We start from the raw sequence: 23,151 nt of genomic DNA, 5'->3' as shown, positions 1-23,151 counted from the left end.
AGATGCTGCCAGGGAGGGAACTTGGAACCTAGATGCTCTTCCCAGAGCAGCTCCATCCCGAGGGGAATATCTGACAGGCTCACACATCGTCTCCCATTCATATGCAACCAGGGCGGATCGTGCTTAGCTAAGGGGACATGTCATGCTTGCTGCCACAAGACCAGCTCTCCAATATGTTGCATTTCAGTAGCACTTCTTTTTGTTGCTTGATCAACAGCAGCTTCTGGTTAATGAAGGAAGCAGCTGCTCCAGCAGAGCAAAGAGCTACTAACAACTCCCCAATGCTTAAAAGGTAAGTAAATAGAATGCCTCCCATTCCCTTTGCACTTTTCTTGAAGTTAGAGCAAGAGGGATGGAGTGTTAGGAAAACCAGGCAGGCTGCAAGCTTGATAACCAGGTTAAATAGGGACAAGCACAGATGAAGTAGCTTCTTCCCCAGCTTGGTGTACCAAAGTGCAAGTTTAAGTTCAGAATCTTGACATGCCAGCCCTAAATAGAATTACTCAAAAGAAAAACTTATTCATATGAATGGCATTTATAGGACTGCACCTCTAGGTACAATCTACATGATAGTGTCAAACTGGAACAAGAACATGCTTCCTCTGATTAGTCTGTTTTGAGACTAGTGATGAGAAGCTCCCATGGGGTCATTTGGAAGACTCTTTTTGGTCAAAGAATCATCATATAGCCATAGACTGAATAGAACAGTGGAGCACCTGGACAGTATTCCTTGCTATCAGAGCCAGTGTAACATGATTTTTTCTTATTTGTGATATTTTCTTACTCTGTGCAACTAAGCATGTTCAGTAGGATCAAAGGCAACTGCTTTCTTTTTTTCTGTCCACAACTCCTGTAAGACTTTACCTTCTTCAAAATTGGAAGAAAACTAATTCAAGTTTTGCAGAAAAGCATCAGTTTGTGTTGCTTGTATTATTTCACACCCAAATAGCTCTGAAATACAAAGAGGGAGACTATAATGGTGTTTATTAATGCAAATTTGCAGTACTATGAAATACCTGAAGAGCTGGCAAGAACAGGGCATGCTCAGTCTCTCCATCTACAGCCAGTGCCCTTACCCTGACGATACATCTGTGAGAAAAATCTTATCCTATATCTTGCATGGCATAGTTCTGAAATTCAAATTGCTTCTACCCATATCTTGTTTGCAATGCTATTGCATTCCAAGCTGCACAAACATAAAGGGGCATTTTCTTGTCCCTTCCAATTTCAATACATTGTTTTAAGGTATTCTTATATTAATGGGGGTGATTTTTTTTGGGGGGGGGGATTTTGCATAGAGTCTCTGTTGTCGCCAAAAGAGAAGCATCCTTTTTGTATCCAGCTAGTATTGGTTGGAAGGATTTCTTTGTCCCGAGAACAAAGCCTGTGTGTGATTAGGCAGGAACAGTTATGAGACTTGTGTGGTCCACATGTTTACAAGTGACCAGCTTACAACAGTATCTTGGAAGGTGCATGTGGGGGCCACTTTGATGATAAAAAAACCTCCAGTGTCAGAACCATTTCCCATCTCCATGCAGTGCTGTGCTTTCTCCAGCACTGGAGGACAGTGGGGAGGGAAGAACAAAGCCCTGTCAATCCCCAGCATCATCTTGAAAGCCACACACAAAGTGCTGGGAAGTGTCCTCCTCCTCAGCCCTTTAGCCTTAGAATGCTGTGAGGAAGGATGACACTTCCCTGCACTCTGCAGGGCTGTCATTACGGCATGGCAAGCAGGGCAACCACCCTGGGCCCCACTCTTTTAACCCCCATTAGAATTAACTGGAAGGGGCCCTCACATGGCCTGATTTGCCCCAGGCCTCACACCCCACCAGGGCTCTCCAAGGGCAGCCCCGGCTCTGTGTGTGCCTTTCAAGATTGTGCCAGAAGCAAAATTGTCCCACATTGTCCTGGTCTTGCACTGCCTTGTAAAGCCTCTGACAATTACTGCAGGGTTTTTCAAACTTGGGTTGCCAGACATTGGGCTACAACTCTCACATCCCCAAAAGAATTTTATTTTATTTTTTAAGAATTTTAATGTCCCTCTAGGGGGCTTGTATGGTTGTTCTGCCTGTAGGATCCAGCAAGCATTCAGAAGTGTTCTGTCTGCAAAATGCCTTGTTAGGTCTAGTCTCAGGCAAAGCTTCTGGGCCTCTCAGTGTGTGTTTTTAATATACAAAATAGGTGTGATTAAAGTGGCCCACTCCACTGAAGTCAGTGGGACCTCCTTATTGTAGAAGGCAAGTGCAGTTTTCCTGTCAGCATTTTGACAATGACAGATGGGTAGCAAGGATCGTGTCAATGGATGTAATTCTGAAGAAATCGGAGGGAGTCACTCTGTGCCTGACAGATGAGAGGGGGAAGAATAGACAAGCTTACCCAATCCTGGACCAGCTTACCCAGAAGGCAGTCTCCATGCTGCCTTCTATCACTAGAGGCGCCTTGCACCTGCAACAGAATCCAATGGCCAGCTCTCCCTGCTGTCAGACTACTGTTAAATGTGTCAGCATTCCAACTTCAATATCTAATCAGTCATGCTCTGCATAACTTTGCCAGCACTTGCTTCCCATAGACTTTAATGGGACAGAAAACCCTTAACTTTTGAACTGCTGCTCAAAGCTTCACCAAACCAAAAACAGCAGTCCTCCTAGACAAGCCTGCCAGGGAAAATCAGCCATTTCCCCCCCAAGTTTGCAAGAAATTCATGCTACACTGTTCTAAAGATTGGGGAGAGGGGAGGGACCAGAGTGTCAATTTTTAGCACTTAAACCTGCTGTAGCTGTGACTTTTAAAAATCAGATGATCTTGAAATTCAACACATTTGTAGACCTCAAGTACTGTAGTTCATACATTCCAAGTAACTTGGCTCAACAGCTGCCATATTTATAAGCAATAGGATTTTGAGGCTTATAATGGATGAAGTTTTTTTTGATGTTCACCTTAAAGGAGTACTACCATGCCCCTTTAATGTTCTAAACTGAACTAGTCCAAAGTGTTTGTGGAACCTCAACACCTCTAGGCAGAAACAAGCCAAGTCAAACTCCAGGAAAATGACCCAATGAAAAAATATAGCTTTGAAGAAATAGCAAGCAGGGCTGCATTCTATGCAAAAATACACTACCCAGTAGTGTGAAGAGGACAATGGATCACAATAAAGATCAAGACAATTCTAGTAAGCACACAAACAAGAGGCAGACAAGACACAATGAAACCAGGATGGAAACAAATCAATAGCTTTATGGCACTAGCCATCTTTGACTACAGGTTGCAATCCTGCCGGGATTTCACAGAACTTTAAGGAGGGGAATCTGGCTGTAGGGGTTGAAATACTAATCTGGAATCAGGCAACCTACCATAGGCTGTAAATCCTGACAGTTGATCATTTATGCACTATGCATAGATAATGATAAGAATTCAAAGAACTGTACTGCTAGTGCCATGTGTACAAGATACTTTGTGCTTTTCTACTAGCAAACCCCCTGCCCATAGCAAATGGCAACCCCATTTGAAATGAAGGGGGCTCTCAAAAACAGCGGTAAGACATTCAAATCTTCTGTTCAACAAAACTGTCAAATTTCTCACTAAGCAACATCTTTAGATCCCAGCTACAGCTTATATTTTGCTCATTCATTTTGCTCCTTTTGTTCTTAGTTTTCAGAAAGGAAACTAATCTGTAAGCATCAACTAGAAGAGAATTCTGCCAACACACATTCTTAGTTGGGGGGGGGGAGAAAAAAGAAGAGTAGGAGGGAAAGAAGAGACTACTCAGAGACCTGTATTGAGCATGTTCCAAACTGCTTTTCAGACTTGCCATCTATCAGAAAAGCTAGTTTCTGAAGGCCTCTAAACCAGGCAAAAACCCTTTCCCTAGATATTATACACTAGGAACATTGTATGCAGAAACAATACATGTGTACACACACACACTTGCCTGTAGAAAGATATTTATTTGTTTTACAGGTTCAGATTTTACTCTCAGTAATGAAATCCAAATCAATTTCTTCATCATAAAAACTTGCTTTACATATTATTTACAGTATCCAAAGATATACAGAATGTCACTGCTGTAGACTACACCTTCTCACAAGACAAGACAGGGAGGGGGAAGCTTACTGCCATGACATACATTCAAAGAGTAGGTTGTGGATATGCACAGTGGCTTTGGCACAGCTAACTCCATTTTAAGTTCTGGCCCCAGTACAGAATGTAGGTTTATGTCAAGGTATGTCAAGAGGGAGAACCAAATGCAGCGTGGGTGCTATTAATATTCTTTGGCAAACTGAAGTAGTCTGGTACATGAAGGGGAAATAATTGATGAGTGGAAAATGGGACAGAATCCTTAATCCTTAATGTGCATTATCAGAATTGCTTTGGGAGCTCATAGTTCTAAAATTCGTAGAATAGTTTCCTCTCCACATGTTCCACTTGCAGAGGGGGGGATGCAGAGCACTACACAAATTTCAGGATAGAATTCCAATGTTTTCCCTCTAACAAAGAAGAGATTTCCAGATGACTGTGGGAACTTCTGTATTCCTGAAATCTACTGCACATGTTCATAATGTTCATATCAGAAATTGGATGACCCACAAGTACTGAAATCTTCTAGCACTCCAATTAATACAAGTATCATTCCAATGCCCTTTTAGGTCATTGGATCACAGCAGAAAGCATCATGACAAGTAACATGACATTAGTTTTTCACATTCTTGTTACAGGCTTTTTGAACTCATTACAAGATTTATATTTAAAAAGGAAAAATACTGTTTAGTTGTATAATCTGCAATATTTCACTCCACTAATTTGTGGCATTTATAAAAAGCCATTTGCAATATATAACTTTGTATCCTTTGTACACTTACAACTGGATTAACCATCCTTAAGAAAATATAATTCTGAAGAGAAAAAACTGAATAGAAAACTTGCCAATCAAAAAGTCTAGGGACATAAGATTAGAATACAAGTTTGAAGTACACCATAAATACATCAAACAGCACCTAAGACAGAGATTCTCAATGTTGGGTCCCCAGATGTTATTGGACTTCAACTCCCATAATCCCCAGCCCCAGTGACCTTTGGTTGGGAATCATGGGAGTTGAAGTCCAATAACATCTGGGGACCCAACGTTGAGAATCCCTGACCTAAGAGGAGCTGCAGGAAATTGTGACAAAATTCAGTCCAAGGATTTTATTTTTCAGTGTATTATTATGTAATTAGATTGTATTATTACACTGTCATACAATAATTGTAACTATGCAGATAGTCACATCACAGTTTGTTCTAAGAATTGGAAGAAGTCATCAGTGCATACGAAGTACTTCCCTTCCCTTTGTTATATGCAGTCAAACACAAACTGAGCATAATCTCACTGTTTCCCCAAAATATAGATTTACAAATTGAACCAAATTGTTTAAATCAAGATAGCACTGTGGACTTGAGTATAATAATCAAAACCATTGATTATTAACCACTGAAGCAAACCATTTTTTAAAAGGCAAATATAAGCTGTTTGATAATATGCCACTTTAAAACAATCACTGAAATACAGAAATATCTTACTGCATTTGAGAAGACTCCGCTTATAGGATTCCCTTACATACAATGATCCAATCCAACATCCATCTTCAAAATAAGTTTTTAATATGAGTCACCAAGTGTGAGAAGGCCCCCATCTCTTGAGGAGAGCAAGGGAAGACCATAGCTATAAGTTTTGCAGTCATTAGTTGTTCAAATGCTTATTTCATAATGCATTTAACCTACAATATAAAAAGCACTCCAACATTCCAGATGCTGCCCAACTGGGTGTTCTATGCTTATGTTTTCCCAACTGCAACATCAACTCCATTTTAACTGCCATTAGCAAAACTGACATGCCATTTCCTGAAATATTTGAGGATAACTAAGCCAGGATACTCCTAGATATTCAATTGTGGAAGTCCCATTAGGACGGAGATGGCAAAGATGTGATGGCAGAAAGTTCTGTGCAGGTTTTTATAAGATCCAATGTTATCCCATTGATTGTAGTGCTACTTCTGAATGGTTCCCTCATAACTTGAAATAAGTATTCCTTGTATGAAAGATTTGGTCACTGGAAGGAAGAGGGGGCCTGAAGCATTTGAGCAGCTGTTTTATAACATTTATGCTATGCCATTATGCCACAGCAGTAAACCCTTGCTTTCCCACACCTCCACAGACTATGAGTACACACGCATACAAGTTCTAAAAAGGTAAGACACTTTATTGAATTTGATAAATTAAGAGACTATGTACTAGGCTTGTATGCATCACAGGTACTTGTAAACAGAGACACTGGGTCCTTTCCGTGAAAAGCCTGATAATGTTCAGCAAGAAGTCATTTTCCCAAGCGCTGTTCACAGGATGCATAGTGACATAGGGCAGAGAAGAACTCTTCATAGCTGATGTTCACATGTGAAGGCAAAGAACTGGGAAAACATAATTGGGAAAGAGAAATTAAGTAAGCTGTACTGTCAATATATGCACTAGATCAGTGTTTCTCAAGTGCCGGTCCGTGAGGCAACAATAAAAATCACCCCCCAAAAAAAACAATTTTGGGCCACCAGGGGCTGCCGCCAAGAGCTCTCCAAAGCTCATTTCCAGGCAGCTCTCACTGCTGGATAACATTCATTTCAAGGAAGCAAAATGAATGTTATCCAGCAGTGAGGGCTACCTGCCTAGAAATGAGCTCTGGAGAGCTCGCTTGTGCCCTGCCCCCTTTGCACATGATATCATTGTGGGTAGGGGCAAGGGGGTGACCCCTTTATTAACTGCTGGTCTGGGAAACTGCACACGAAGAATGTACTGGTCCAGGACTCCATAATCGTTGAGAAACACTGCACTAGATGAATCCTGGTACCCTTCATTCCGTACTCTGGATTTGAACTTCTGTACTAGTTTACAATAAGATTTTATGCATAACATTGCACAGACACAACTTTGACAAAACCATGGGAAAAACTAGATTCAACAGCTTTGGTTGCCATGGTGGACAACTGCACTAAGGCATAGGCAATGGCCTCCTATACCTCTCAACATGGTAGGACTGCATACTACTAGTGAGCTGTTTGCACAGGTTTGAGGAGGGGCTTTTGTGCTGGCCCTAGTTCTGGCCAGATTCCAATGAAGAACAGTATGGAAGATTACTGTTCCAATGTCTGGCATTGTGTCTTTTGGCATATTATCTACTATTTCCCATCATAGGAGTGGAGAAGGACCATATACTCAAAGGATCCCTGCTGGGAGCCAAACCCAAAGTGCATTGCTTTATTCCCCCCACACCTTGCTGCCACAGGAATGAATGGCAGACATTTACTTATAAAGAAAGAGGTTGATTCAAGGATACTGTAAAGCTAAGTCGTTAAAAAAGGTAGAATCAGCTATTTAAAGCCAAGTTTCAAGTGAGGTTAGGGGTTGCAAGCCTTGTAAACCAGGGTTTCTTAATCTTGAGCACCCAGATGTTGTTGTACTACAATTCCCATCATCCCCAGCCACAAAGGCCATGTCTGGGGATGATGAGAGTTGTAGTCCAACAACATCTGGGGGCTCAAGGTTAAGCAACCCTGTTGTAAACAATTGTGAAGTACAGAGCCAGGTGACAATGGTTATTCTAGATTCATTAGCCAATACAGAATACAGACTTGTGAACAAGAACACACATACACAGAGTCACAATGCAGGCAAGTTACCCATTAACATTTTTTTTGTAAAGTCTCAGTGAGGTTGAATAAAGATAGAAAGTCTATCCTTCTGTTCAATATATGATTATTTTATTGTCCCTCAAGCCTTTTACATACACATTGTCCATGCATTTTGTAACTTTATTACAAGTGTGGGAGACTTTACATCCTTGAACTGAGGAAAAGAAACCAATATTTTTAATGGTGGCTTTTGGCAAGTTGTATTATCTGTGACATGAAGGCAGGAGCAGACTGTTCTTTGCTCAAATTAACTAGAGACACCCACACTCCTCAGTAAGGTTTAACACACAAAGGGTTAAATAAGTACTGTATGCTTAATCTGCATACTCTTCTGAATAGTCAACTTACACAATCTCTGTCAATCTGATGTGCCAGGGAAGAAATCCTAATATACTGTCCACAGGACCAAACTTCAATATTAAGTCAGGGTCAGGAAAGCCATTAGTACCTGTACAAAAAGCAATAGTTTGGGCATGTAGAATTAAGACTAGCTTTATTTCTCAGAGGTTTAATACATCTTCGCCATTATACTGTGTGCAGTTAGTTATATATTTACAGTAGAAAAATATCAAGAGACTCTAGATGAAGGGACAACACAAAACTCGAGAATGGTATCAAAATTTTGTAATTTACCAGTGTGTGTCAATTTAGCTGGTGCAATTATAATCAAAGCTACAGACTGGAATTTATCTATTTCCAATACAATGCTCAAAGTGCACATAGTTGCAGCAGTAGCAGTGAAGGTAATTTAGTCTTAACAGTAGTTTTACTGAAATCCCCCTCCTATTTATACACACACACACCCGCTTGTCAACAAAAAAAGTTCCTGAAGCGGTTTACACAGAAAAAGAAGATGGTAATTCTAAATACATTTATCCAGGCGTCTCATCAGATATTAACATAATTTACTTCCAGTAGGTATGCAGCATAAGTAAGGCAAAAATGTTTGAGCTTCATGGAAAAAAGTTAGCTCAATGTTCTTGACATTTCATGTACATTCCTTCGTATGAAAGATTGAGATTGTTCTCTCACTTTTTAGGCTCACATACTAAATTAGTCAGGAATAACTTTAGTCTGATTGAATTCAAAAGGTACTTGGTCCTGACTAACTTATCAGTATACCTAGTCTTCAGCTTTTGAACTTCAGCCAGTGGGTGGGGAATCTAAAGTACATACATTTAGCTTGATAACTAAATGCACAAATGGAAATGTCATTGAAGTTCTTGCCGTATGAGCTGAAGTTAAAGCAAACATGCTACTACAGTTTAAGGAGAACTCTGTCCGTTCAGTAGCAAGAGTCAGTTCAAGACATTCTTGAGCTGTTCATATAGGTCTCTCCCATATCCTCCATACAGCTCTTCTAAATCACAGTCATATATAGAGTTTTAATATAGTCTCTTTGAGTCATTGTCTTGGAGATAAAGGGTTTAAGTTTAAGTTACTGCAAGACACGTCCCTGATTCAGACTAATTTGCACAAGGGCCCACACAATCTGGATGGTCTTCCTAGTCACTCAGAATTTTTGTGCGCTACTGAGCTTGTTCTTCTCCAATGACACACTATGCTTCTGAAATAGTGAGCAGTGGCTCTGAAGCTTAAAGCAAGGTCAGAAGTGAGTCTGTATTATGTTTTTTTTAACTGAAGTTTAAAAAAACCCATCTTTATTTATTTACTATTTTTCTATGTAAACAGCTTTGGAAACTTTTGTTGAAAAGTGGTAAATATTTGTTGTTTGAAGTAGACACATATAAGGTTAAGATATGGTTGTCACTGGTGACCTGGCAGGCACATTTGCAGACCTTTGTCCACACATCCCACAGAGAACTAGAGCTTTTCCTCCACAGCTAGATATTTGGACTCAAGAGCCAATTGAAACAAAGATGATGCTCAAGAGCATTAACACAAAGTGTAGAATTTATTATATTTGTACACCATCCCAAACTTACATATCTGGTCTGTTTACAACATAAAACAAGTTAAAACAAAAATTAACACATTAAAACAAATTAAAACCACAACTCTACTTACAAATCTTGGGTAAATAAATGTACTTACAAATCTTGGGTAAATAAATGTATCTTTAGAGAATTTTTAAAAGTTGTCAGAGATGGGTCTTATTTCAGCAGGGAGAACATTTCAAAGTCTCGGGTTAGCAACAGTGAAGGCCCATCTCTGAGTAGCCACCAGACAAGCTGGTGGCAACTGCAGGTAGGCCTCTCCAGATGATCTCAGTGGGCCTCACAGTGGAGATGATGTGCTCTTAAACATCATGGGCCTAAGCTGTTATGGCCTTTATAACGAGCACCTTGTATTTTGCCCAGAAACATATTGGTAGCCGGTGTAGTTCTTTTAATATAGTCTCTGAGATGATCCGGGGACTAACCTGGCTGCTGCATTCTGTACCAGTTGCAGTTTCCATACAAAGGTAGCCCTACATACAGCACACTGCATTAGTCAAGTCTGGAGGTTACCAGCATATGTACTATTGTTTCGTTTACCTCAAGAAATGGACATAGCTGGCGTATCAGCCGAAGCTGAAAGAGGCAGCTCTGGCCACTGCCTCAACCTGAGACAGCATACTGATAACACCCTGCACCAAATCTCCTGACGATATCTCCCAGTGTTTTCATGTAGATGTTAAAGAGCATTGCAGACAGTATGGAGCCCTGGGTAATATTATATAAAAGTTCACATTTTGAAGAACATCTTCCAAGTGAAACCATCTGCCAGAAAGGTAGGAGCAGAATCACTGCAAATCAGTGCCTCCCACTCTCAACCCTCTTAGATGCTCCAGAAGGAAACTATATGTCTCAAAAGCCACTGAGAGATCCAAAAGGACCAACAGAGTCACACCCTCTGTCAACCCTCCATTAGAGATCATCCATCAGGCTGACCAAGGCAGTCTCCACCACATAACCAGTAGGGATGTGCACGAACTGGTCCATTCACTCCTGGAGATGGAGGATCCTGTTAAGGGGTAGGGAGGATGCCCTTACCTCCCCCGCCTGCACTCTCCCCCACAAGTGCTGGTGCGGGGCTGCAATGTACCTCCTTGTAGCCCTGGTCGACCATCAGAAGTGGCCAAAACACATGCACACAGCATGCATGCGCACCAGCCACTTCCGGTATGATGCAGCCCCGCTCAAGCACTTTTGGGGAAAGTGCTGGCAGGGGAAAAGCAGCAGGGGAGGTAAGGGCACCCTCCCTGCCCCTTAAAAAGGAACACACACACACACCCCTTCAAACTGGCTCAAACGCCAGAATTTCAAACTGGTATGCTGGTCCATAAAAACGAGAGCCGAACCGGTTCATGCACATCACTAATAGCCAGCCAAAAAAACAATTTTAAATGGGTCTGAATAGGCATTTCCCCCACATAACTATCTAGAGCTGGGAGGCCACCACTCTCACCTTGCCCAGCCATGGATGGCTGGAGACAAGCCTACAGCTGCTTAACTCTGAGGGATCCAATGCAGACTTCTTCACCACAAGTCTAATAATGACCTCTTTAAGACAGGAAGGCATCCTGCCCTCCCTAAGAGAAACATGTATAGTATCTACCAGGCCTTCCACAACCCCTCTACCAGACAGCATAAGCAAGGGTCAAGAACAGGTGGTAGGCTGCACCATTCCAAGCAGTTTATCCACATCAGTGATGCAGTTATTTTCTGCATTACCCAACTCACTTGGGAGTACAACCTCAAATGATTGTGTGCAAATATGTATTTTATCAGTTTTGTGCACAGCTTTGTACTCTCAGATATTGAAAAATTGCTTCAGCCTACGTTATGCCATGAGAACACAAGGTGCTTAGAGAACATACACAGACTCCTGGTGACCACAGAGCCATGTGGTTTTCTTTGGTAGAGAGTCCATGACTGGGTTTCCCCAAGTTTTTTTATATTAGAAAGTCAAGAGGTCATCTTAAATTCAGAGTCCTGTTGCTTTTGAGTAAATGCAGGTATATTAACCTCTACCTTTTAAGAGGGTCATCTTAAATTCAGATCTGTCTTTGATTTGGGTAAAATATGGCACATCTTGCACATAAAATGTCACATGCATTGACTTCACATGTTCTTTTATCACAGAGGTAAAATACATGTAGGTTCCAAGATTGTGGGCAATACATCTTCTGTGAAACTGCTGTTACATTTTGCCAGGATGAAGATTGTGGATTTAACAGCAAGCACAAAGACAAAATCTAGACAGAAAAGTGTCTGACCTGTCTTGGAAGTGAAAACTACTATTGGTTTAACACTTTTCAAACTGATCTTCATAAGACATAAAGAACTTCCACATCATACTTACTAGTTAATAAGTTGTCCAATACGTTCACATCAAGATCTGTGCATTTTTTTTGCTGTTGTGCTACTAAGTGGCAAAATTTCTGAGCTGCTTTTACTATATCGGTCTTCCCATCCTCTGGAGACAGAACATTCAGTGTAGATTGGCAATTTAAAACTGCAAAAAGGAGAAGATATTTAAAATGAATTAAACTGTAAATGGAAAGAGAGGGTTCAACCTCTCCCCTATAATCATAAGTGGCACACAGTCACATTATTCTCCATTTTATCATCTTCCAGTTCTGCATTGGAGGAATTTTCATGCAGAGGGCTCCCAGCAGTGGGAGAATTTGAATGGAATTTTGAGTGGGCAACAAAATGGCAAATGCAGTTCAATGTTGGTAAGTGTAAAGTGATGCACATTGGGACGAAAACCCCAAGGGATCTGAACTGTCAGTGACTGACCAGGAGAGAGATCTTGGGGTCGTGGTGGACAGCTTGTTGAACGTGTCGACTCAATGTGCAGCAGCTGTGAAAAAGGCCAATTCCATGCTAGGGATCATTAGGAAGGGGAGTGGAAATAAAACCGCTAATATTATAATGCCCTTAGACAAAACTATGGTGCGGCCACACCTGGAGTACTGCATACAATTCTGGTTACATTTAAAAGAGGACATTGTAGAACTGGAAAAGGTGCAGAAGAGGACAACCAAGATGATCAGGGGCCTAGAGCATCTTCCTTATGAGGCAAGACTACAACACCTGGGGCTTTTTAGTTTAGAAAAAAGACGACTGCAGGGAGACATGATAGAGGTCTATAAAACCATGCATGGTCTGCAGAAAGTGGACAGAGAGAAGTTCTTCTCCCCCTCACATAACACTAGAACCAGGGGTCATACCATGAAATTGATAGCCAGGAAATTTAAGACCAACAAATGGAAGTACTTTTTCACACAACGCATAATCAACTTGTGGAATTCTCTGCCACAAGATGTGGTGACAGCCAACCTGGATGGTTTGGATAACTTCATGGAGGAGAGGTCTATCAATGGCTACTAGTCAGAGGGCTATAGGCCACCTGGTCTCAAAGGCAGGATGCCTCTGAGTACCAGTTGCAGGGGAGTGAGAGCAGGAGAGAGGGCATTTCCTCAACTCTTGCCTGTAGGCTTGCATCGGCATCTGGTGGGCCACTGTGTGAAACAGGATTCTGGACTAGATGGGCCTTGGGCCTGATCCAGCAGGGTTGTTCTTATGTATTAGTCTGACAAGAGTAAATTTTAGCAAGTATATCTTGGGATCTGCAAAATATTGATAGTTTAGTACAAGTTCAATACCAAAGTCCAAATTAATATTTGTATTTACTAAAGTTTGTAAATATAAATATATAGACGCTGGGCTCTAGAGATATGTGTATCTGGATGTCCACATGACCTTGTGTTCACCATATTTCCATTAACTCCCACGATGGAAACTAATCAGTATTTTTGGATTAGATTTGAGCATTAACCAGCCTCTGCAACAGTACAATATTTCTCTTAAAGGAATCTTACCTTGATCTGTTTTTTCTTGATTTGCAAATTTTACTGAATATTTGGAACAGTCAAGATTTAACAATTCCTGTTGCTGTTTTAGGATTTCATCCATTAACCTTGAATTATTTCTCTTAAAGATACCTGGGGATGGGGGAAGCAAGAGAAGACAGAAATGCACTTGTAAATTTACTATCCTCTTTCAAGTATTTATGCTATAAAATAATCAGGTCTCTGGCCTCAAAGAGCACATCAAATAAGTCTAAGGTAGTCTGGGTGTCATGTATCTTCTGAACTCATCAGAGGCCAAGTAAAATACAAATGGAACTAAATATCTCAAATCAGTATACAATACAAATGGTTGTACACATGCCCGATAACTACTTAGAGGATTTGCATCTTGGGATCCAGTACTAAGGCTCAGTTTTTGGGTTTTTTTACATTTTATATCCCGCTCTTCCTCCAAGGAGCCCAGAGCGGTGTACTACATACTTAAGTTTCTCCTCACAACAACCCTGTGAAGTAGGTTAGGCTGAGAGAGAAGTGACTGGCCCAGAGTCACCCAGAAAGTCTCATGGCTGAATGGGGATTTGAACTCGGGTCTCCCTGGTCCTAGACCATCACTCTAGCCACTACACCACACTGGCTCTCAGACTTCATGCCAATCTGTGGTTTATACTTCCAAACACATGTAGGCAAAATGGTTCAGAGCTGCTTGTTTACATCCTTCTGTCATCTCAGCTTTACAACTTCATTCCAGTCTCCAAAGTTCCAGCAGCCTCTAGAGATGGAGTGACTTTGTTTCCTGTTAATTCTGCTACTAAATATTATTTATTCCATTCCAAAAAGCTCAGGGCAGCATACATAGTTATCTCAGTCCTGGGCTATTGGTTAAATATCCTTAATTGACTGAACAACTGAACTGGCAGAAATAGTAATGATGATGCAATATCTAACAAATCATGGTTAGCCTTCTCTAATGATAGTTTAGCACATCTGAACTGAACTGAAGGCGCTTGATGAAAACAAAACATTAGCTATAATCTGGTATTGGTTAACACTTGTCTATTTCTAATGAATGAATCAGTTTATTACAGCCATAGGCCATACAGAAAACATACAAAAATTAAAACAAGATTAAAAGCAAAATATACCAGCAGTAATATAATACATAATTATCATGACAAAACAATAGCTCCTAAAAATTAGATCTTAAACAGGATCTTAATCTGATAGCGACATAGAAGAATTTCGCCACCACCTTAGTAATCTCATTATCTTGATTCTCAATTGTCTATTTCTATAAAATCAGTAAACTGCTCCACAAGACAGTTAAGTCAGAGTATTTTAGCCACTAATCCAATGATTAAGTAGGTCTAATTTTAGCAGGATTAATCATGTCAGTTCAATTATGCCATTTTAACTGATTTGAAGATTAAAGTGTTTATCTTTCACACTTCCAAGAATATCTAGCCAGTGATCCATTTGCATAGCCAAATACTGATACATGTACACTACCCCTGAATCCCTTGGAAGGAGGGATAAAAATGAACATTTTCACAGCAAAATAAATAGAAAATAATCAGGTAGATTAAGTTTTCTATTGGGAATATTACCCACTTTATCATAACACAGCCCTCTAGCCTAAATTTTGTTGTTAGAAGTTCTATGCTGCATTTTGCATTGCTATTTGATCACCCTTTATAGTAAAAGGTTCATAAAGATTTGAAGCCATAACTAATGCAAGTCAAAAGTCCTTCTTTGTTGATTTGCAAAGTGCATTGTACTACAAGTGGTAGATGAGTTACATGTTCTGTCCTTACTGAGGTTTGGGTTATCCAGATACCCAATGCTCACCAACAGACAGTGCAGTTCCTTCTTTGAACAGCAACCCTACCACCTACCCTTGCAGTGCAAAGTATTCTTGAAATCTTGATTTAGAAAGTAGCTTGCTGTATGCAACGGTGCTGGCTTAAAAATAACCCCAAAATGAGCATGTCGACTGCTGAATATGTTGGTTCTATTAGATTATGGTGACTAAGAAAAGCATTCCAAGCTTATTTAATACTAGAATCAGAGAAAGTAACCAATGCTAAGAATTCCAACAATTTCATATAACATTAAAGCAGGAGCAGAATTTTTTTTAAAAGGAAAACCACTACTTTATTCTGCTTTTCATCCAGCTGAATTTTAAATATATATTTTAAACAGACTCTTACCAAATTAAATTGCTTTCAGATGACCTCACTTTCAACAGAGGTATGTCATACATGAAACATGGAGAGTTGCTGTTTAAAGACATACATCCCAAACTCTCATCAACTATGTAGTATTAGCTGAATAGTTCTTTGTATTCCTTCCACTAGCCATTACACTTTTAGCCCCATTTCCCAAAGTTTAACTTTGTGGCGTAATGAGTTAAAAGTTGTTTTGCCTATCTGAAAATATGACTAAGTTGTCATATAAATAATGTCAGTTGATACTACACTAGCCAAGTCTAGGGTCTTGTTTTAAATAAAAACACACACACATTTCTGGGCAGATCAGCAAGCACCACTGCCCAAGCTATACTTGTTAGAACCAGTAATGGGTGGCTGCAGAGGTGACTCTGCACATGTAATGGGCCCCACAGATCTTCTGTTGAACATGGCAAATACACTGAGTTTTTTTCGGACAAATATAAGCAATATCCAACGCTTCAAAGCACAGCTGTAAGTATGTGTCCAAGTATTGATATATGTATTCATAGGCTATGTCTCCAAGTAACTATTGCAGGAGAGCAAGGTATGAGAGCGGGGTATGCCTTCATCTTCTGCCATGGGATGCCAAAAGGGAGCTAGCTGGCAACTGTAGGAATCAGGACATTGGACTAGATAGTCATTTGGCCTGATCCAAAGGGGCTGTTCTTATTGAATGTAAGATTAGGAAACTTGTTTCAAACCACTGGTGGCATAAGCCTTTTTGGCAGACAAATTAAGCAAAATTACTTATCCTCAGTCACAAAGATCTCAAATCCCTCCTTTTGGTAGAGTAGCAGAAGCTGATTCAATCTAGGAGTGAAACTCCACTCCTTACTCTAAACACACAGTGATAGTGCAATGTCTAAACATTTGCTGTTAGTTAGAGGGAACATTCTTAGAAATATCTTGCCTTTATTCAACTATATTTTATCCATCAACATTCTTCTATACTAGGCACACTAGCATGACTTTACCCAGGGACACCACAGAACAGACAGATGCAAAATCTGCACCCAGCTTTCCAAACACATTGAGAGGAAGGATCTACACTGAGCAGACCAGAACCAGCCAGCCTTGTTTGCAATGCAAATGATTTAACAATCACGGACAATATGGAATTTCTTTTAAACAGAACCAATTATAAATATAACCCAATTAGAATACATTACAAGGCTGAAGCTTTTAAAGATGAACACTTTTTTGAATCCACTTGAAATGCATTCAAATGCAGTTTCCTAAAACCCAGGCTTTTAATATATTAACTAATATGGGGAAAGGATCTATTTTCCATGTAATTTCAGTGAGTCACTTAAAAAATGACAAACACCAGCATGTTAGCTTAAAACTAGTCATATGAATTTTAACAACATACTTGTCTTAAGAGAAGTGAACATTAAGCCTACGCAGAATTGCATCATCTATCAACATTTCAAACTTGTTTCTTTAAGAATAACTAAAGTTCAAAATAAAATATAGACAGCAGTAACTTTTCATTTCTCCTCCTCCTCTTCCTCAAGATTAAGCTTTTAAATAACTGAGACTACAGATTGACAGTCTTGCTTAGAATTCTAAGTTTACCAGTATTACTTCCCATTTCTCTATAGCCCTAGAATTCACTACTATTACTCTAAAACATCCATGCACTGCTGGAAGAACTCTAATAAAAGCATAAGTTGTTTGGTAACAGAGATGTGAAGCATTTTATAGAGTTTATGATGCAAAAGCATTCAGAAATATGAATTATATGACTTTTTAAAAATCCATCTTTATTGCTAAGATAAAGGCGACTGATAATAAGGAAAGCTATACCTTATTAATATAATATAATATAATATAGAACTGGATATGAACTGTTCATCACTGACCAAGGAATAGAGTTCAGACAGGGAGAGATTCATTCCTTCAGTTTTGTAAAACAAAGGAGGGCATTTGTATTTAAGTGAATGACTTTTGGAGTATGTATGTTAATGCTTGGAATACTCACATGATCAGACATAGTTTTGGGAAACTTCTAAAATATATGCTCAAACTGACTCAGTTATGTAGCAGAAGCTCTGTTACTATTCAGCCTGCGGTCTGTTCTTGGTAAGCAGCTATTCCAGATTTGGGGGACAGCTACATTGTATTACCACCCACTGTAAAGGTAAAGGGTGCTGTTAAGTCGGTTTCAATCCCTGGCAACCACAGAGCCCTGTGGTTGTCTTTGGTAGAATACAGGAGGGGTTTGCCATTGCCGATGATGCCTTTCAGCATCTTCCTGTATCACTGCTGCCTGATATAGGTGTACCAGCAGGGACTCGAACCGGCAACCTCTTGCTTGATAGTCAAGCATTTCCCCACTGAGCTCTCACATTCTATTGCTATTGGTATCTATGTTCACAGGTCTGGGTCATTCTCTCAGCACTTTAGTCGGTTTAGTTCAGCCAAGAAAACTGCTTTATGTACTATCATTACTGTTTCAAATTGTCACTGTGTATCAATTTAATATGTGAATTGTAGCATCCACAGTGATGCTTGTGAAAGAACTCTTTGAGGTTGTGGTGTTCCACAGAATTGCACTACAGCCAGAAGAGGAATCTTCCGGTGGATATATATGAACTTGTGAATTAGCTAATCATTGCACCATAGTGGCTTCTACAACATATGAAATGAGCCCCTGGTGGCGCAGTGGTAAAACTGCTGCCCTGTAACCAGAAGGTTACAAGTTCGATCCCGACCAGGGGCTCAAGGTTGACTCAGCCTTCCATCCTTCCGAGGTCGGTAAAATGAGTACCCAGAATGTTGGGGGCAATATGCTAAATCATTGTAAACCGCTTAGAGAGCTCTGGCTATAGAGCGGTATATAAATGTAAGTGCTATTGCTATTGCTATTGCTATATTCCGCTAGCAAGATAGTCTGGGACAGAGATTACTTTCCTCATACAGTGACCTTGCACTATGCCCTTCTGCTGGCACAAGACTAGACTGGATGCCATCCACTCTACTTATATCACACAATTACATAATTGTCACAGTCTGTACTTCTTCCAATCCATTGTTTCACACCCATTTTCTCTCTCCTTCTCTAGGTACAGACACACAGACTTTGAGGAGACACTTCATGAATCTGATGAAGTGGACTGCACTCCACAAAAATGTCCTGTACATTGAATAAATGCTACAAGACTCTTTTTTGTGCCATAACTGTCTAACACTGCTACCCTTCTGAAATTTATTACTGAAGGCGTGGGGTAAGTTTAACAGGGCCACTGTGTCAGCAGTATAACATGGACATGTGCAACCACGGACAACTGTCTAGCTCTTCATGCTTTCCGGAAACAGAAGGCATGGGGGAATCACAGGAGCTGCTCCCTTGGCACAGTGCTATAACAATCCAGCCACTTCTCTGCCTGCAAGACATGCTTGACAAGAACTAATGAAGAAGCAGGCTGTTTGGGATGGAAGAGGAAGGGTAAGCAAGGATTGAGGAAAGGGTGGAGTAGAGTCCAAGCAAATGTTTGAGTAATCACCCCAGGGGCGTAACTACCATTAGGCAAGGGGAGGCGGCTGCCTGGGGGCCCCCACTCCTTGAGGGGCCCCCCAGAGGCAAGTAACACGTGAAGTGAGTGTGTGTGTATCAGCGAGGGGCCCATTTTAAAATTTTGTCTCTGGGCCCACTCCAGCTTCGTTACGCCCCTGAATCACCCACTGTGGTCTTATTCACACCAAGCATTAACCACAGCTTCACACCAAGCTTCAGGTGCTATATGCTTTGGATGTGAAATTTCACCCCAGCTTTTGAATGTTTTGCATACACACAAGCACCAAAAGTAATGCTAGAGACAAACACGCACAAAATGGGGTTCTAGCTTGGTATGTATAAACTGATAAGGGAGACAAGATTATGCTTCTTATATCTCAGAGATCATGATACAATCCTGACAGAACGACAGCTCTACTAACTGGGTAAAAAGCAGCTTTTTAAAATTATTGCTCACTAATATTTAGCAGGGGAGAGCAACAGTCATTATTAATTTCAGCAGAGCAGCTTTCTCATTGACTGGAATTTCATATTCTTTGTTTTTAGATTGCAAGCCCTTTGGGGGAGAGGAAAACATCTTAAAGTTATTATTCCATTATTACTATTATTATTTTGTTATGATGATGATGATGATTAAAGTATAATCTTTAAGAATTTTGTTGCAAAGCAGCATATGAAAATATATGAACACGAAAGCATTACAAGACTCAGGAGTCTGGGAGTGATCTTCTGCTGCTTTAAAGGGCAGCTTAGTCCATTTTTTGCCTTTTGGGTCAAGAACTTGAGCAACCAGATAAAAAGGCTGCTCACATGAGCAGCCCTACCCAGGCTTGTGCAGCCCGACCTGGGCAGGGCTGCTAGAGTGAAATGCCAGGATTTAGGCTGATCCCAGTGCTGCCCTGCCTGATAGCCTGGGGCTGCCCCCCTGGGCTTTTACCGAGGTAAGAGGCGCATGCCCTCTTACATCACCCTGTGTCTGCAGGCAGCCAGAGCAGCTCACAAGGAAATCCCCCAATTCACTGCGCTCCTTGCAAGGTGCATTTCTGGAGGCCGGGCTGCATCTATCCAGCCAGGGGCGTAACTACCATTAGGCAAGGGGAGGCAGTCGTCTTGGGGCCCCACTGCCTCGAGAGGCTCCCCCAGAGGCACATCATATGACTCCCCGCCCACCCATGTTGCACCCCCTATGAATTATGTTGCGTCTCCTGGAGATTGGCAGGAGCAGAGAGTAAAAGAAACTCAATTCAATGTGAACTAAGTATTCACCGTATTCATAATAGGGATGTGAGTGTGAGTGCACTTTATATTGTGAAGTGTGTTTGTGTGTGTATATCGGGGGGGGGGGCATTTAAAAATCTTGTCTCTGGGCCCACTCCAACCTTGCTACGCCCCTGTATCCAGCCTCCAGAACGCTGCACTGCTCACCAGAGCAGCACTTGTCTGGGAATGCAGTGCAGCACAGCAAGCAGTGTGGCAGCATTGCTCATGTGAGGGAAGTCAGGAGTGATCTGGTTAGGGTTTGGTTAGAATGATCCTGCCTTCCCCGCCAACCCTCTCCAGCTCTGAGAAAAGGAAGTCATGTGTACAACCTCAATATCCATTACCAGGCATAGCAGTAACAGAGTCCTAAGGAATAATCACTCCTCAATTTTCATTTGCTTCAATCCACAGACAGCAGGACACACTGTGAAAATTCTTGCACACAGCACACTTGCATGACAGATGTTTAGTGTGGGTTGAGAGGGTCACTGAAGAGTAAGTTCAGGAGGACACAACTTTGAATGTTTTGAGGAGCACCAATTTATATTGATGATGCTATTTATGTAAAGGGTGTGCAGAACCAGTTCAGATCGTACCAGGTTTGAACTTGGACCAGCCACCCTTTTTTGAGGCCAGTCTGGTTCAAGTCCAATATGGATCAGTCTGAGGACTATGTTTGTAAAGCAGAATTCAGCAATAAGTCCCCTTTACAAGCAAAGAGGTGGGGCAATCCTTTAAAAGGGTGGCAGGGGTGGGTGGGCAGCAAGAGGATACCTTACTGGCTTTGGTGCCTCCTCTAAACCCTGCTGGCACTCACCCCTGAAAGCGGCCTGGTTCCAGCCTCCGTTGATGCCATTTGCTTCACCTTCACTCATGTGTGGAGACCAGAACCAGGTGCCCTCTCATTGCCACCCTTAGAACACTTTTAAAGGATTCCCCACCCCCACCCCTTTGCTTGTAAAGGGGAATCCTCAAGGGATTCTCCTTTAGAAGCACAGCCCTCAAACAGGGTCAACTGAACAGACCAGACTACCAGCTGATTCAAATGAACCGCGCAGACCAGCGGTTCAGTTCAAGTAACCAAACCCAGTTCCGTGCACACCCCCTAACTTATGTCCAGCAGTATCCAGACTAAGTTTAAACAGATGATGCAAATAAATCTCAGCTGCATAAATGCATTCCCATTTAGAGTTCAGTTTACATCCCATCTACATGCACAGAACTGCACTTGAGTTATAGCCACACTGCAGCTACTGACAGTCCATACTTTCCCTAAAAGCCTCATTCATGCTGCTCTGAGTAAAAGGGCAAAACTGACAAACAGAGAGATCCTGTAGGGCAGCTCTCACTTCCCCTTTGACTATAACGAAGCACACATCCTTCCAGAAAGCAGTGTGCAGAGAGAGCACAGGTTGCAGGCATATAAAGAAGAAGCTAATCTAGGCGCCTGAATGCGGTTGCCACCCTGCTTTATTGACCCTAATAGTTGTGACTGGGTGCAACCCCCGTTTCGCGAGGGTAGGCCGAGGTCCGGGGGAAGCGGGCAGGCTTCTAGGAGAGCCATCACAGAGCCCAAAGTCACGCGCTCCGCAGGAAAAAGGCGAGTGCGGAAGAGAGGGCGCGGAAGCAGCAGCCCGACCGCTGCTAGCGAAGGGGGCGAGAGAAAGCAACTCACCGTCGTGGTCGTAGACGCTGACGTAGGAGATGCCCACCGCCATGCACCACACCACCAGGCTGGCCATGTCCGCGTAGCTCAGCTCCTCCTCGGTCACCAGCAGCCCCACATGGCCCGGCAGCTTCTGCAGAGACTTCCCGTCCTTCCGCCACCGGGCGCCGGCCACCTTCCGCCCCACTGCAGTCGGCTTGTGGAAGGCGAATGCCCCCGTGGCTGCCGCCGGCGCCAGAAGCGCCCGCGAAGCGGCGGCGGCCGCGGCCGAAGCCGCGTGCCACCGCCAACGGCTGAGCCACGAGCCGCGTCCCCCGAACCACCCTCGGAACCAGGCGAAGAGCGCGCGCTGGACGTAAAGGAAGGCGTGCAGCAGGCGCCACAGCAACTCGTACGCGACGCTCATTGAAGAGGAGGGCGCGAGGGAACCGGCAGCTGAAGAAGGCGCGAGGCAGGCTCAGCCACAGCGCGAAGCTCACAACATCTCGCCTGCCTTCTCCTCACGAGCACGGCTTTATTCGCCCGGCAACCTCCGTTAGCGCCGCCATCTCCATACCTGCCCCGACCTTTCCCCTCTTGCTTACGCATGATGCACCCATTGGCCGAGGCGCCGCCGCCAGTGTCATTTCCGGGTTGATGGAGCGAATGACGTGGCCCCTAAAGGAAAGGGTGCCTGTAGATGGATTCCGAGTGAGAAACAGGAGCCAAGTTCTGAGCTGTCCCAAGAGCCCCACGTATAACCCTCTCTAATGCATGGATGCTTCAAGAAGATGGCATCTTCTCCACGAGGGGGACTTGAAAGGAAGATATGTTCCAACTCCTATTTTTTTTCAATGGGAAATGCACTAATCAGATCTTTATATTTAAAGATATATACAAATTATATTTATATATATACATTTTCCATCTCCTGAAAAACACTCAAGTGTTATTAGATTGAAAAT

The 23,151-nt window shown here is 42.1% G+C and overlaps 1 protein-coding gene across 1 annotated transcript; it reads right to left on the bottom strand.

Annotated features, from left to right (window-relative positions):
- Window positions 1-3,924: 3,924 nt before the first annotated feature.
- Window positions 3,925-22,819, bottom strand: NUS1 (NUS1 dehydrodolichyl diphosphate synthase subunit). The gene is made up of 5 exons (XM_053279218.1): window positions 22,217-22,819; window positions 13,543-13,665; window positions 12,018-12,170; window positions 8,058-8,157; window positions 3,925-6,437 (listed from the first exon to the last, which is right to left on the bottom strand). Exons 1-5 carry the CDS (start codon window positions 22,611-22,613, stop codon window positions 6,347-6,349), a joined length of 864 nt encoding a protein of 287 aa, XP_053135193.1. The 5' UTR covers window positions 22,614-22,819; the 3' UTR covers window positions 3,925-6,346.
- Window positions 22,820-23,151: the final 332 nt, after the last annotated feature.

This window comes from Hemicordylus capensis, chromosome 1 (genome assembly GCF_027244095.1).
Source record: "Hemicordylus capensis ecotype Gifberg chromosome 1, rHemCap1.1.pri, whole genome shotgun sequence".
Taxonomy (NCBI): domain Eukaryota; kingdom Metazoa; phylum Chordata; class Lepidosauria; order Squamata; family Cordylidae; genus Hemicordylus; species Hemicordylus capensis.
This window is presented reverse-complemented; position numbering and strand designations above follow the sequence as displayed.

Coding starts and splice junctions, on each gene's coding strand:
- NUS1 (XM_053279218.1), bottom strand. CDS start 22,613: ATGAGCGTCGCGTACGAGTTGCTGTGGCGCCTGCTGCACGCCTTCCTT. Junction 8,158..12,017: donor ATTGGACAACTTATTAACTA/GTAAGTATGATG, acceptor CTTTTTGTACAG/GTACTAATGGCTTTCCTGAC. Junction 6,438..8,057: donor ATCAGATTGACAGAGATTGT/GTAAGTTGACTA, acceptor ATGTTTTCCCAG/TTCTTTGCCTTCACATGTGA.